Source organism: Cervus elaphus, chromosome 31 (assembly GCF_910594005.1).
Source record: "Cervus elaphus chromosome 31, mCerEla1.1, whole genome shotgun sequence".
In the NCBI taxonomy this organism is placed as follows: domain Eukaryota; kingdom Metazoa; phylum Chordata; class Mammalia; order Artiodactyla; family Cervidae; genus Cervus; species Cervus elaphus.
Window position 1 is genome coordinate 43,427,151 of NC_057845.1, and position 15,000 is coordinate 43,442,150.

The 15,000-nt window shown below is 39.1% G+C and overlaps 1 protein-coding gene across 3 annotated transcripts in view; it reads left to right on the forward strand.

The window, feature by feature from the left end:
* CMSS1 (cms1 ribosomal small subunit homolog) overlaps positions 1 to 15,000 on the forward strand; it is a 372,794-nt gene that overhangs the window by 349,393 nt on the left and 8,401 nt on the right. For all 3 annotated transcript variants that reach the window (XM_043892584.1, XM_043892586.1, XM_043892585.1), the window contains 6 exons: positions 2,128 to 2,199; positions 4,726 to 4,855; positions 8,329 to 8,388; positions 9,374 to 9,476; positions 12,788 to 12,848; positions 13,266 to 13,353. In XM_043892584.1, the coding sequence (XP_043748519.1) occupies positions 2,128 to 2,199; positions 4,726 to 4,855; positions 8,329 to 8,388; positions 9,374 to 9,476; positions 12,788 to 12,848; positions 13,266 to 13,353 (514 nt within the window). The remainder of the gene's footprint in view (positions 1 to 2,127; positions 2,200 to 4,725; positions 4,856 to 8,328; positions 8,389 to 9,373; positions 9,477 to 12,787; positions 12,849 to 13,265; positions 13,354 to 15,000) is intronic.

A 15,000-nucleotide genomic window follows, 5' to 3' on the forward strand; every position in this document is an offset into this window, starting at 1 on the left:
ATTGGTAAGCCAGTTAGCAAAGTTTAAGAAGTTTCAGTACTGTGGGATTTGTATTTCTTCATAAAGTCATCTTACTTCTATGGAAATTGACCCCATAAACTTGCATCCTCCTTAGCATCCTACTGCAGTCAGCTAAAGTGACTTCTCCCAGAAAATAAATATCATACTGTATTCCCTTTAAGATGATGTAAGAATTTGAACCTAATATACAGAATCTTACAAAAGCAATTGTCAAGCCTGTTTTTATTTCCTTTGCATGATTCAGAATTGTTGTTTTTGATTTTGTTTTCCTTTCAGAATTGGAGAATCCATGTCCTTATAACTGAGCTCAATTCCACATTTAATTTCTGTTGTGTTTAATTGGCTTTGTAAACCTGGCTTGAATACAATTCCACACATTGAACATACACTCAGAGAGCACCTCCATTTGCTAAATAGGGAAACGAAATAGATTCTACATATGCTGCCCCAAAACCTTGCTACTGGTGACAAGATACTGCAGCATGCCTTGAGGCACCTAGGGATCTACTAACTGTATGCAGGCTTTGCCATAGGAGCATGAGCTGATGTTGACCTGATCTGTAACTGGACTCTTAGGACTGTCTGGCAGCTTCTGTAACATATTAGAACCTTGGCCCCGGTTCTAATTGGCATCAAATTAGAGTGTATCTGCATCCACAAGACAGTTTAACTTTCTACATAAGAGAGATCATAATATCTTTGTTTCTTTAGCGATGATGCATTTGTACTTTACAGGGTTTTTGTTTTAACTAAGAAGCAGCTGATATTTCAAGATTCCCATTTGAATCTACTTCTCTATCACTGAAATAGAGTCTAGAAACTGCTGGTCCTGGCCCCATGTCTTGAAGAAATTATATAGCATTATATTTCTCTGGCTTCAGGCCCTAGGCATTCTTAATCTTCAGACTGTCTGAAAACTTTAATAGAAAGCTTCATCTTTAATCGTTTTAAACAGAACCAGTGGAGACAAAATTGCTTTAGTTAGTAGTTTACCAGCTCAAACTGAGTGCTCTCTAGTTGGAATGGAAACTCAATGAAGAAAAAACTCAGAATAAGTTTTCACATACATTTTATATCTTACTTGGCAACGGGTTTGAAAATGTTGCATAAAAGATCCAACACAGGAAACATTTTATACAACTGCTTATGATTAATAAATATGGAATTTGAAGCATTCCATATTTATAAATCAAAGTCTTAGCCCAAATTTCCTGTTTTTCTACACTTAAAAAAAAAACCCTTAGGGTAAAAATAGCACTAAACTGTATAGGGTACTCCAGGGGTCAAGGCAACAGGCAAAATCAATTACTCAAGATGCCATGGTGCTGAGACTTTTGTCAGACCATTAGCAGAAACATTCATTTTGCAGTCACTATAGATAAGGCATTTGGTGCAGCTGGTTTTATAAAGATGTAAGAAAATATATCCTTCAGATTTTCTATGCCTATTGAGAAGAGGAAAGGAATGGATAACAAAATGATAAGTCAGTGACTTGGAAATACAGTCTCACACATTGCTCGTTCATAGACCACACCAGTCATGCTAGTCAAAGACTTTTATTTTTACTATATGTTAATTTTAACCACCTCTCTTTCTGCCTGTATTTTACAAACCTGGCCACTGTCTTCCACTTTTAATACCCTGCACCACCACCTCAAAACATATATTCACTCACTCACACATTTTGACCTTTGTTCATAGATTTTCCTGTCTTAGGTCATCTGCACTTTCTCACTTTTACAAATTCTCTCAGCCAGCCCCTGCATAATAGCCTACAGTGGATGTTGCAACATTTCTTTGTCCGTATTAACAAGACATTCTGAAGAATACATGCATGACAATAGGTACTTCGGGATTCATACCGTTAGTTGACACCTCATCATGCTAAGTGAAGTCGTGTCTGACTCTTTGCGACTCCATGGACTATACAGTCCATGGAATTCTCCAGAAATCCAGGCCAGAATACTGGCCTTCTCCAGGGGATCTTCCTCACCCAGGAATCGAATGCAGGTCTCCCACATTGCAGGCAGATTCTTTACCAGATGAGCCACCAAGGAATGGCTCATCATGCTAAGATGAAGTTTTCTCATTTACGTTTCCTTATAGCCTAAAGAATGTTTCTTGATACAACCGAAGGAAACAAATGAAGATGCCGCCAAGACCAGGAAGAGGAAAAAGGTAATATTAATTATTTTTTACAATGGTGTGGCCCTGCATGGTTCCCATCACACTGTTATATAGTGTACTTTGGTGAGGCAGTTGTTGTAATCCCCACTTCAGAGATACAAAAGTTGTAAAACTCATTGAGGTTTGGTGACTCTCTTAAGGTCATGAGTAATAAGTGTTTCTACTGGAGCTAAAAATAAATTCTTCGAATTCCTATTTCAGTCTTGTGGATTACCAGGCATCTTTGTCACCCTGTGTTTTCACTGTGGTTAGAAGTCAGACATAGGTTTCTAATTCTAGAAGGGGCCCAGAGCTGTCCTGCCCTCTGGCCCCTCTGGATTTATCCAAGAAAAGAAATTTACCAACCTTCTTTTCTTAACCATTTCATTTTTTAAAAATCTTATATCTTAGAGTATTAATAAGAAAAGATTAAGCAGATGAAAGTAACATAAGTATAAGGCATTTCTGACTCTTAAGTTTGAACCATAATTTAAAGCAAAAGACTCCCCTTGCATTTTCAGACTTGCCTGTGAACATATGGGAAACTCTGTTGCTCCTATACAGACTTTCTTATGGCTCAGCCTTGAAGAAAGTGTGGTTAGCTTTGACCTTCTACCACCGTTGTGAAAACAGCAGTGTAATTCTCTCCCTGCCAAGAAGGGTCTACTGCTGTAGTCAGCAGAGGAAATATGATTGGGATTAGAGGAAAGAAGATGGACTCAAACCAATTACTTAACAGCAAGCTTTTAGAAAACTGAGAGTGTGTGTGCATATGTTTTCCTTGCCTGCATATATCCAAATAGGAAGATGGGAGATGCCAAATTGGCTGAGGTTTGGCAAGTCCTTAAAGAAATGACTTTAACTTCTCTTTGATAGTTTGTACACTAATGGCCTCAAGAGTGTTACGTTCTTGGGGCTCAAGGTCAGAACTATAGCTAGATAGTTTAGCCTTGGCTGAGGTCTGGCTGAAATGTGCCCACTGATGACATTTTTTTTTTTTTTTTTGTAAAGTTAATTCATTTGACAGAACTTTGTTCTTGGCAGTGGTATGAAACAGAAGATAGTATGGACGGAGGGGGAAAAATGTGGTGTAGAGGCAAAAAAAGAGGCAAGGAAGGGCTCTTTCTGAATTTTTGGTGAAATATTAGAAAGATATAAGAAGGGAAGTTCATGATGAAAGTTAAATGAACAATTTGTGTTTCGAGTACATTGCAGGCATTTAGTATATGCTACACAAATAAATTCAAATCAGAATAGATGCTGTAGAGCCTTTCCTGTTCTGCTTTTCATGGGGCCAGTTCGAGATGTCTCTGCCAAGACTTGAGCGTTGAGGGTCTTAAGCGCCCTTTTTCAGCGTGCTCCTTTGCTGAGATTACTTCTGCAGCTCTTACTTTAATCCCAGAAAGCCAAACTGAAACTCAGTGCCTTAATAACCAGGTAACACAAGAAATTCTCAAACTCTACTCTCCCAGAAATACACATTGTCTGAAGCTTAGAAAGGGGTTTCCATAAGCAACAAGGTTTAGGGCTTTTAGGGCTTCCTTGGTGAAAGTCATAGTTGCTCAGTCGTGTCTGACTCTTTGCGACCCAGTGCACTATAGCCCACCAGGCTCCTCTGTCCGTGGAATTCTCCAGGCAAGAATACTGGATTGGGTAGCCATTCCCTTCTCCAGGGGATCTTCTCAACCCAGGGATCAAACCCAGGTCTCCCGCATTGCAGGCAGATTCTTTACCATCTCAGCCACCAGGGAAGCCCAAGGCGGCTCAGGGATTAAAGAATCGCCTGCCAGTACAGGAGACACGGGTTCGATCCCTGATCCGGGAGGATCTCACATGTCCAAAGCAACCAAGCCTGTGTGCCACAGCTGTGGAGTCTGTGCTCCGGAGCCCGGGCCGCAGCGGCTCCGCTCACGTGCTGAGGCCCGAGCACCCCAGGCCACACCCCGCAGAAAGAGCAGTCACCACAATGAGGGGCCAGCACACCCCAACTCAGGGTAGCCCCTGCTTGCCACAACCGGAGAAAAGCCTGTGCAACACTGAAAACCCAGCATGGCCAAAGTAAATAAATCAATAGTAAAATAAATAAAAATTCTAAAAAAGAAAAAAAAACCCACAAGGATCATTTACAGAAACTGACCACGTACCTGGGCATAATGCAAATATCAGTAACAGTTTTTAAAGAAATAGTATCATACTGACTGCAAGCTCTGTATATAACACAAGTGAAAGAATCACAAAATAAAATCAACACTTACTGACTTTTAACAGAAAATAGTACCAATTATAGACTCCTGCAAAATTTTTAGTTCTCCTAGAAATCATAGAGCAAGGAGTCTTTTAGATCATTCACTTTTCAAAGCAGTAGTTATGTCTAAAAAGTATCTTTCAAGTTTTCTCTAGTGTATTTATTAGCACTCCCGTTCACTCTTGGCCATCACCAGAACCTATTTACAGTTTAAATGCCAGAGGAATCAACCTATCCTCAGCCAAATGCCACTCTAAAAATCTGTCTTCCCATTTTTACTTCTTTCTCATCAGAAGAAAATTACTGATATTCTTGCAAAATCAGAGCCAAAACCAGGGACACCTGAAGACCTACAGCAGCTGATGAAGGACTATTATAGCACCAGTCGCTCCGTGATTGAATTAGAAGAACTAACCCTCCCAGGTACAACCAGGCTTCCTGTTGTTCTTCCCTCCAATGAATGTATTTTCCGTGTGCTAGTACTCCTTTCCTGAACCTTATCGTTTTAACTGTTGGATAATTTCTTCATTAAGATGCTAGATGGTATTTGTTCAATCTAATAGATTTGTAAATTTTTTTACTGCAAAGGTATTGGGTGTGTTTTGGGGGCAGATTTTTCAGTGAATAAGAATCTTTAATAAGGATAGAAGTTAAATAAAAATAAAGCACACATTTAAAAGTATAGATGATTAATTTACTCATCCTTTATAGACAAGAACTTTAGCTTTAATAACATTTTAGTTTTGTTGTTGCCCTCATCGTGGATGTCTAGTTATCGTCCTGCTTTTAGGGTAGTATTTTAGCTTCCAACCAAGACTTTCTCAAGTAAACTGTCTAAAGAGATGAACAAAATTCTACACTTTTTAGCAAGGCTGACACCTCACCCTGTATGATTCTTAAATCTACTATTATATGAGATCTACTATCTTAGAATATTTATAATTAAGTTAAAAATATTGGAAAATTCTTTTTAAAACCAATTTTAATTAATTTCAAAATAATGACATAATCTATTACTCTTTTGTTCCGAGACTGAAGAAAAAAGATGTCATAAAATCAAACCACAAAAGGTCGGGCACCACTGCTTCAGATAAGCTAAGGCAATGGCAACCCACTCCAGTATCCTTGCCTGGAGAATCCCACAGACAGAGGAGCCTGGTAGGCTACAGTCCATGGGGTCGCTAAGAGTCTGACACAACTGAGCGACTTCACTTTCATGCATTGGAGAAGGAAATGACAACCCACTCCAGTATTCTTGCCTGGAGAACCCCAGGGACAGAGGAGCCTGGTGGGCTGCCGTCTATGCGGTCACACAGAGTCGGACACAACTGACGCGACTTAGCAGCAGCAGCAGGAATATCTAACACCGCTTTTGGAAAAAGTCAAAGGCAGCTTGATTTCCTTTTTCCATTACAACTGTATACTTTCTGGAGACTTGAGAAGCTGAAAAACAGCCCGTTCCCTGAATTTTTATAATTCTTTTATAAAATGATGTGTGCATGGTTGTTTTTTTTTAATGCACACTGGATTGGAGACACCAGTTCCCCTGTCTGTTCCTTTTCCAAAAGAAATGCCCTGTAGAGAGTTGAAGGAACTCATTTCCACATGACTGAGTCCTGAAGTTTCCTACTTACTGAGCTCAGAAACCCCAGGAGCAATTAGAGACGGCTCTTCTAAGCACAGCGGCTCCTCCTGACTCCTCTGTCTCAGGAGCCAGGTGCTGTAACGAAGCCTCTTCAAGGTTTAACTGAAGTTTGATTTCACTGTGACTCAGAGTCAATTTCCCCTTCTAGTTCTTTGTTAGAATTGCAGAGAGTCCAAAGTCAGAAGAAATCTTTAAGGAGTCACTTGAGTTCCATAGTGAGTTTATATTATATCATCACTAGAGTTCAATAATATAGTTAGATAAGAATATGTGGTCATGATTGACTTAGGGGAAAATATTTAAAATATGTTAAAAGAAGACTGTTGTAGCCAAAAGGAACAGGTTTTCATTTTTAGTTAAGAAATTAGGCCATTCTGAGTCACAGTGTAGGAAAACATCATAGGAAGGTTTTAGAGAAAAGGCCCATCACTACACTGTCAGGGCCAAGAAAGAGGTCGTCTCTGTTATTTGAAGGAGGGACATGCCATAGGTCATCAGAAGAGTCTCAGGAAGGGGCATATATTACTTATATGGATATGAGTAATAAAATATTGTTCCTGTTTAGTTTGCTCAGTGTCTGACTTGGTTGTGGTTTGCAAGTTGTTTGTGTCTGTAGGGCAGGAACATGTCTTTTCAATTAATACTGTGCACTGTACATTGTTAATGTCATATACATGGGAACTTAATTAGAGTTTTGAAGCAAGAATCATTTAGAGCTAACTCAGCTGTCCTCCTGAGAGCTGCATTATAGTTCAGATCAGTGCGAAATGCCTGTAAGCACTGAATCACCCAGGAACTTAAAAAGCAAATTCCCAGGCCTAGCCCCAAGAAATTCTGAATTACTGTGCCAAGGGGACTCCATTCTAGGAATCTGTATCTATTGTAATGCTCTGCAGGTGAGTCTGATCACATCCAGACTTGGGAGATTACAATTTTAAGATCATCAGAGCCTCTACAACAGGATATAGAGGGCAACATCTTTGAAGTTACTCACATACTGTGAATTTGTATGCACTGGGTCACAACATAAGTCTCATTTAATTCAGCAATAGTTTACTCCCTAACACGCTGATGTTTTTATAGAGAGACTTCTTCTGGTATAAAGAATTTGGATGATAAACATGCTTTTTTATACATCTTAGGTACAGAGTTAATAATACTACTTAATTGCTAGACCATGATCATCATTGGTTGATCAAGGCCCCTATGTTTTATTGCAGTTTGTTTCATTGTCTTTCATTGTGTTGTTGTGCTGTGTTGTGTTAATGTTGTATTTTGATATATTATTCCTACTCTTCCCCACCCACACTCCAACTTCCTTTCTCCATAGGCATCAACTCTAATGGGTTACTGTTCGTTTTTAAATATGCATATGTCATGTTGTTGCATGTGGAAGCATCTTACAATTTATTTAAATGAAGTTGTGCTGAGCCTCTCATTCTCCTTCCCCCCTTAACCCTTTTTCAGGATGCCGGTATAGCTTTATGTACATGTAGTTCATTGCTTCTAAAATGCTACATACTATTCCAATCATTTCATCTACCACTTAATGCTCATGCATTTTCTCCTATATGGATGTTTAGGTTGCTTCTAGTTCTCCAGCATCACAAATAATACTTGTATGAATGTTTTGAGTGTGTCTTTATAGACTACACGAGAATTTCTTTCCATAATGTTGCTTTCTTTCCATTACACTCCAGGAATGTAATCCTGGGTTTGTAGGGTATATGCACCTTAATTTTATTACTGTCCAGCATAGCAGTACCACTTTACACTTCCACCTGTAGCTCACAAGAATTTCCATCATCCTACCTTCTCAGCAACACTTGGTAGATTGTACATCTTTTTAACAATTGCCATTCTAATGTATATGTAAAATGTTATCTCCTCTTATAGTAATTTGCATGTCTATGCTGACTGGTGAGTTTGGGCGTCTCCACAAAGATCCGTGAGCTATTTCAGGTTTACCTTTGTGTATTGCCTATTTCCATGGATTTGAAAATAAAAATGTTTCATTAATCCATTGAATGGTACAACAAGCTGCTATCTCACTACTCTAAAAAATGGTGGACAGTTAAAAGTCTTATTGTTGGTGCTGCTGTTGTTTTAAATGCTAGACAACACTTTAAAATAAATGAGTCCTCAACTCACTAATTTTGTACAAACTATTCAAGAATACATCATTCACATTTAATGTTTCGAGTGTGTGTTTGCAAAATCCCCTACAAAGTATGCTTCTCATATTTCTTAGACTCCTGCTTCCTCAAGGCCAATGATTTAACTCACAGTCTTTCATCATATCTAAAAGAAGGTAAGTAAACTCATTTTTTAAAAAACTATTCATCAAATTGTTATTTCCATTAAAACATGAGGGCTGTCTCTTTAAAATAAAAACTTTTAAAACCTCAAATTTAAAATGAAGTTTCCATCCTAAGTGGATTTTAAATTAATGTTTTTTAGGTCCATCTTGATATTAATTTTTATTTACTTTAATTTTTTCTTGTTTTTCTCTGGTTTGGGGGATTTGAGTTTTGGTCTTGTTTTTGTTGTACAGCACATTAGATGTATTGCTCTTGGAATCCAGAGAATTATATTAGTGTTCTCGTCCCAAGTACCTCATCAATTTGATGTTTGACTTGGCACAAGTTACTGAGGACTCCTCCAGGATTCTATTTTGTTATCTGAAAGACAAGGAAGTGGGACTATAATCTTGACCCAAACTCTGAGATTCTGAAATTCTGTTCCCATGTTCAGAACTCAGACCATGGCTATTGCTCAGTCTGACTTTGTCTTTTTAATTGTATGTAGGCAGTGATAATTAAATTATTCATGCTAGATAGTCATTTATTGTGAACCAATAATGAACTAGTTTAGATACATTTAACATTCTTTTTTCAAATTCTAACCAGTTCTTTTTTCAAATTCTAACCAATTCCGATGACACTCAACTTGAGTTCATAAGCCTTTCTTAGCCTCAAATACAGCAAATGTAAATGCAGGTAGTAATAGAATCAGTCTCACTGGATTATTAAGTTTTCTTTGTCTTTCTTTCTTTTTTTTTTTTTGGTACAAACTGTTTTTGCTTAGTCCTAAAACTGGTCACATTTAGCTACTTGGCATATTATATTGTGGTGTAAATTAATGATGTTCCATTTTAATATCTAGAATAACCAGAGAGTAGTATCTAAACAATGCTCGTTATGTTAAATAATAATGAAGTAGTTGGAGAATATCCAACTTTGGAGGCCTTATTTTGCTACATGTAGGGTAATGTTTTTCTTACGGTCTCTTTTCAGTCTGCCCCAAATGGGTGAAACTTCGGAAAAACCACAATGAGAAGAAATCAGTCCTAATGCTGATTATCTGTGGCTCTGCCGTCCGAGCTCTGGAGCTCATTAGGTTGGTTGGGAGCTCCACCTGTTCTACTTCGTGAATGTTTTCTAAGTAACCGATATATGCCAAGCTGATATGTTCTATTTGCTGGCAATGTAGCAATGAACGAAATACACAGAGTCCCTTCTCTCATGGAACTTACTCTCCAGTGAGGGAGACAGATGATAAACAAATAAAATACATACTATAATGTCAAGTGGTGATAAGTTATGTAAGAAAAAAACAAATCATGGCCGAGGAATAGAAGAGAATGGGGGCTGCTTTTAAAAGGATAATCGCAGAAGACCTCTCTTAGGAGACTGACATTTGGACAGAGAGTTGACCACAGTGAATGAGAACGCCAAGGAGATGTCTGGAAGAAGAGTGATCCAGGCAGAGGGCATAGTAGGTACAAAAGGCCCTGAGATGGAGTGCTACTGGAGGATTTTGAGCAGAGGAGTCATGTGATCTGAATTATCATTCTAAAGGATCACTTCGGCTCCTGTGTGAGCCTCTATGCTTTGTAGAGGGCAAGGGTAAAAGCTGGGAGATTATACAGGCAATAACCTATTTGGAGAAATAAATGAAAGAAAAGATCTATTTAAAACCATATAACAAGAAAAACTAGAATACCAACTCATAAACCTCTCAAAATTTAGATAAAGAAAATATTACACAAGGGATGCAGAACATCTTAAACAGAAAGGTGAACCATGTTGTTAAATTGGAAAATTTGACGTAAATATATGTTTACCTAGAATAACCTACACATTTCATAGATTTCCAATGAAACTTCTATAAAGGTGTTTTTTAAATTAGATAAAGTAGTTCTAAATTCATATAATACAGAAGAAATAATAGCTGTGGAAATTCTAAAAGAGAATGCTAATGAAGGCCTATAGTATCCATCAGATTGTTTTATTAATAACCATATTGCAAAGTCTCAATGATCACAACAGTATGGAACTGGCATGTGCATGACAGGTCAAAACCGTGGAGCAGAATTATAAATTCATAAGCAGACCCGTATGTATATGTACAGAATGTGGCAAAAGTGACAAGTTAGTAGGGAAAGATAGATTTTAATAATTGGTGTTGGAACAACCAGGTAGCCATCTGAAAAAATTAACTTGGATCCACATCTCACTTCTTATACCAAGATAAATGCCAAATGGACCAGAAATTTAAATATAAAAATTACATTTTATAGATAATTTGTAGGTACTTTACTAAGTGCTTTCACATACCTTTTCACTTACTGTAGCTTTTGTAGAATAAACAAACAGGCTTCCACTGAATCTGTAGTAACATTCAATATTCAAAGAGCCGTCAGAGTAAAACGGGGTTTACTGGGACTCAACCCTCTCCGGGGGCCAGGCTTTTGCTTAGCTTTGACCAGAGACAAAACAAAGGAGAATCCAAGTCCTAAAGAAAAAGGAACTTGATCAAATAGACTAAGGTGCAAAGTAGATTCTTGGTAGTTATTTAGCCTCTATTTTTCTAAATGAAGTAATCTGACCATAAGTAGTTTTTAACGATTGTCAATTGTGCTTCAAATCCTTTCCTACTCGGCACTCACATTAAATTGTAAAATTCCCTCTCAGTAAAACAGAAGTGTTCCTTTTTTCTGCTCTAAACATAATTGATCCTCAAAACTCATACTGCTTTTGGACAGCTGTGCTTGCTGGCTCTGAAATCGTTAAGAGTTCACAGTGACTGTCTTGTGTTTGAAAAACACAAGTGTTTGAAAAACTACCACTGCAGAACTTATTTCAGATTCAAACACTAGTGACAAAGGGGTTGGCCTGAAGGTGGCTTCTTAAACACAAGTCGTCGCGTTGGTTTGCGTACACAAATGCCTTTCTGAGGGCGTGGGAGCACTGTGGTGTTGGACCTCACTAGCCAACTCTCAGTGTTTTCCTGTGTCTTCAGTAATATTCCGATCCATGTCAAGGTTAGGTGATTTGCAGAAGGTGACTTCTGAGCAGGCACAATGAACCCTATTCATAAAGGTGAATATCGAATAATTCTAAATTTTGTAAGATTACCTGTTCTCTTGAGAACCACGAGCTATATTAAATATGTCCCCTAAATTGTCTTCTTAGTTAACCTCGCCACGGAGAAAGCTCACATGTAGATACAGACTCAAGTGTAACAGAATTTGTATAGAATGAGTCACCACTTTGTAAATTCATATATTCCCACTGGTCAGTAATATTTCTCAAATATAATAGTGATATATAAAGGAGAGTAATATCCCAAGCAACATTCTCCCACGTTCTCGTCCCAAACACCAACTAGAAGATTGTTCTTTTATACCCAGTTTTAGATATTTATACCCGAAGCATTTCCACATATAAAATTTTACAGATAGGTTCACTCTGCAGAGTCAGTAAAAATGGGGGGCTCCTCTGAATGCAGGACACAAGCCCGCTCACCCTGAGACCTCTGGGCAGCTACACACAGACCTTTGTACGTGGCCTTGGGCTCTGGGTAGCACAGGCTGACCTCACTGCTAAGATTCTCACAGCCAAATTTTGGGTGAGAACTATACTGCAGAGTTTGAAGATAAATTCTCTGCCAGGGATCTAAAATACAGAACTTTTGTATTAAAGATGTTAAAAAACAAAATCCAACCAAGTAAATTAAAGATCAAATCGACTTTTTCAACAATTCGTGGATCAGGCAGCATCCCATCTAGCTACTAGAAGGGCACTCTGAGGGGTTGTGCACAGTGGAAGGCTTTTTGGAAAAATGGTGGAGCAAGGGGAGAGCAGAATGACTTATTTTTAGGCCAAAACATCTTTTGGGGTAGGGGAGGAAGCAGCAAGGTTTTAGCTTCCTTTGGGGGTTGGAGAGGCTCACAGAACAGGTTACCTTGCTGGGGCTTGACCAGAAATTTCGGACTGGTTGATTAAGATTACATTTCTGAGAGAAGTTGAAACTGTAGTTAGACCAAATATTAAATCTGGGTTCAGTATCATGAGCTTTTAGCATGAGTGATACCATATTGGGACTGTGGTTTTCATTTTAATACAAGTAAAAGGCAAGTGCACATGTTTCAGTAATCAAGGAAACCTAAGTAAAGTTAACCTTGTGTCTGAAAGTTAAAAGCCAACCCAGATGCAGGCCTGAATAAAGGCCACCCCACTTTTGTTCCAGTGATGGGCTGAAAATCAGGATTTCTGTGTATGTGTGTATATCCACATATGTATATACATATATACACACATAAATGTGCATATGCTTTTAAATAAATCAAAGTGTAAGACATAAGTAGTTGGCATGGCCCTGAATGAGTGAGTTTTCTTATGAGTCAATCTATTTCTTCTCATTAGGTCAATGACCGCATTCAAAGGAGACAGCAAAGTTATGAAATTATTTGCCAAACACATAAAGGTAAGCAAGGGCCTGCGGTTCCTGGTGAGGAGTGAAAGTGATGCCTCTGGGCCCCTTCAGGCCTGTTTGTTCACTTCAGCCGCTTCACCTTAGCTCCTTAGCTAGCTCCTTGGTGCCTCCCTTACACATCTAACACCCAGTCTGGGTTTCTTTGCATTCCCTGCCTTTGTCCCCACAGCAGTCGCCAGTCCTCTGTGCTCTGATACTCCTGTCCAGAAGCTGAGGCTTGCCCAGTTTTCTAGGGAGACGTTCTCTTCTGTCTTGATGTTAACCTTTGCCCTGGAAGTTGACCCTAAACAGGAGGAGCTCCTTGTGCTGTTTAACTTTCTTAGCTTTTAGATTAAATGCTCTAAAATTGGGCTGTGGTTGAACTTTCCAATGACTCTTCTTTTCTCTCTTCTCTTCCATTTGAAATAGGTCCAGGAGCAGGTAAAATTGCTGGAGAAGCGTGTAGTACACCTGGGTGTAGGAACCCCAGGGAGGATTAAAGAACTCATCAAACAAGGTATGAAAAGAGGTAGTGATACTCCTACTCAGAGCTGAATATCCGCCTAACCCTGTGTGAGTCTGGGAAACCACGTTTGTGATGCAGGGACGCCAGACCTCTGTGTTTTTAGTTAATTCAGGGTTGGAAACTCAGCCTTTAGTCTCGAGAAAGCAGCCAGCAGCTAGTGCAGTGGGGAATGATAAGGACTGTTGCAAACGACAGTGTAGGTGCCCATCTAAATACTCACATTCCAATTGCCTTAAGCAGGTTGGTGGAGTCACAGTTTATTACACCAGTTTGCAGCCTCTGGACTTTGTAAGCTACTGTGTTGAGTGTTTCCCTCTCACTTAATTGAGTCTTGGCTCCCCAAGGCTCCCATTCCAGTTGAGGGCTGGTATAGAAAATCTGTTGAAAGAAAATGCAGTTTCTGTGGATGAAATTCAAGTATTCTAGAACACTTCTCACGAGCTCATTTCCTTTTAGTACTTTACCCAGAAAGTATTCCAGATAGCATCCACTGGTGGGTTTTTATAGTTTGATGACTTTCTCAAAGCCAGTAGCCTAAAAACCTTTTGGCCTCCTGATGAGCTTAGTACATTTTTCTACCTGCCAGACAGATTAAAGTATTTATTTTAAATGCTCATTTCCAAATGACTTGCTCAAAACTTCATTTTATAACTGTCTGGAGCTGTTCCTTGATTTCTGTGTGTCTAAAAGTAATGTGTTCATCAACATAGTATCTCAGTATAGAGATGGTCTTTTACCTGGAAGCAAAAAAGAGCTAAAAATACTAATATTTCTCGCCAGATGAAAACCAGGCATAAGCGAACCCACTATATGCAGAAGTCTGTGCAATTACAAGTGGCAATCTTGGTAGACCCAGACAAGGAGAGGGAAACAAATACTTTTTGCATTCCTACTTGTCCTGAGTGCTGTGCTAAACACCCTTACATATCTCATTTTTTTTTTTTTACAGTAGAAATGTGTCCACATTTTTTTTTCATTTATTTTTATTAGTTGGAGGCTAATTACAATATTGTCGTGGTTTTTGCCATACATTGACATGAATCAGCCATGGATTTACATGTATTCCCCATCCCGATCCCCCCTCCCACCTCCCTCTCCAGCCGATCCCTCTGGGTCTTCCCAGTGCACCAGGCCCGAGTGCTTGTCTCATGCATCCAGCCTGGGCTGGTGATCTGTTTCACCCTAGATAATATACATGTTTCGATGCTGTTCTCTCGAAACATCCCACCCTCGCCTTCTCCCACAGAGTCCAAAATTCTGTTATGTACATCTGTGTCTCACACAGCATCCTTGCAGGCTAGCATGCTTATTTCTTAAGAGAGGAAACTGCAGCTTGGAAGGGTTATGTAGCCCCTCCCAAGACCCTCTCATTCTAGGCCTTCCTGATTCCAGAGCCTTTCCCCTTCAAAGAGCTCCTGATCTGGCTGAAGAGATGAATGTACATAGAATGGGGATGACAGCAGTAAGTGCCAAGGGCCAAACCAGCTCTTGAGTCTGTATGAGTTGAAATGAAGGAGAGGTTATTTCCGCAGCTGAATCTGCAAAGAAGGCTTTATAGAGAAAGGAGTCTTTAACTGATATTTGAAGTATCGATAGGATTCAGATAGGATCTTTGAAGTGTGGAGATGTGAGAAAAGC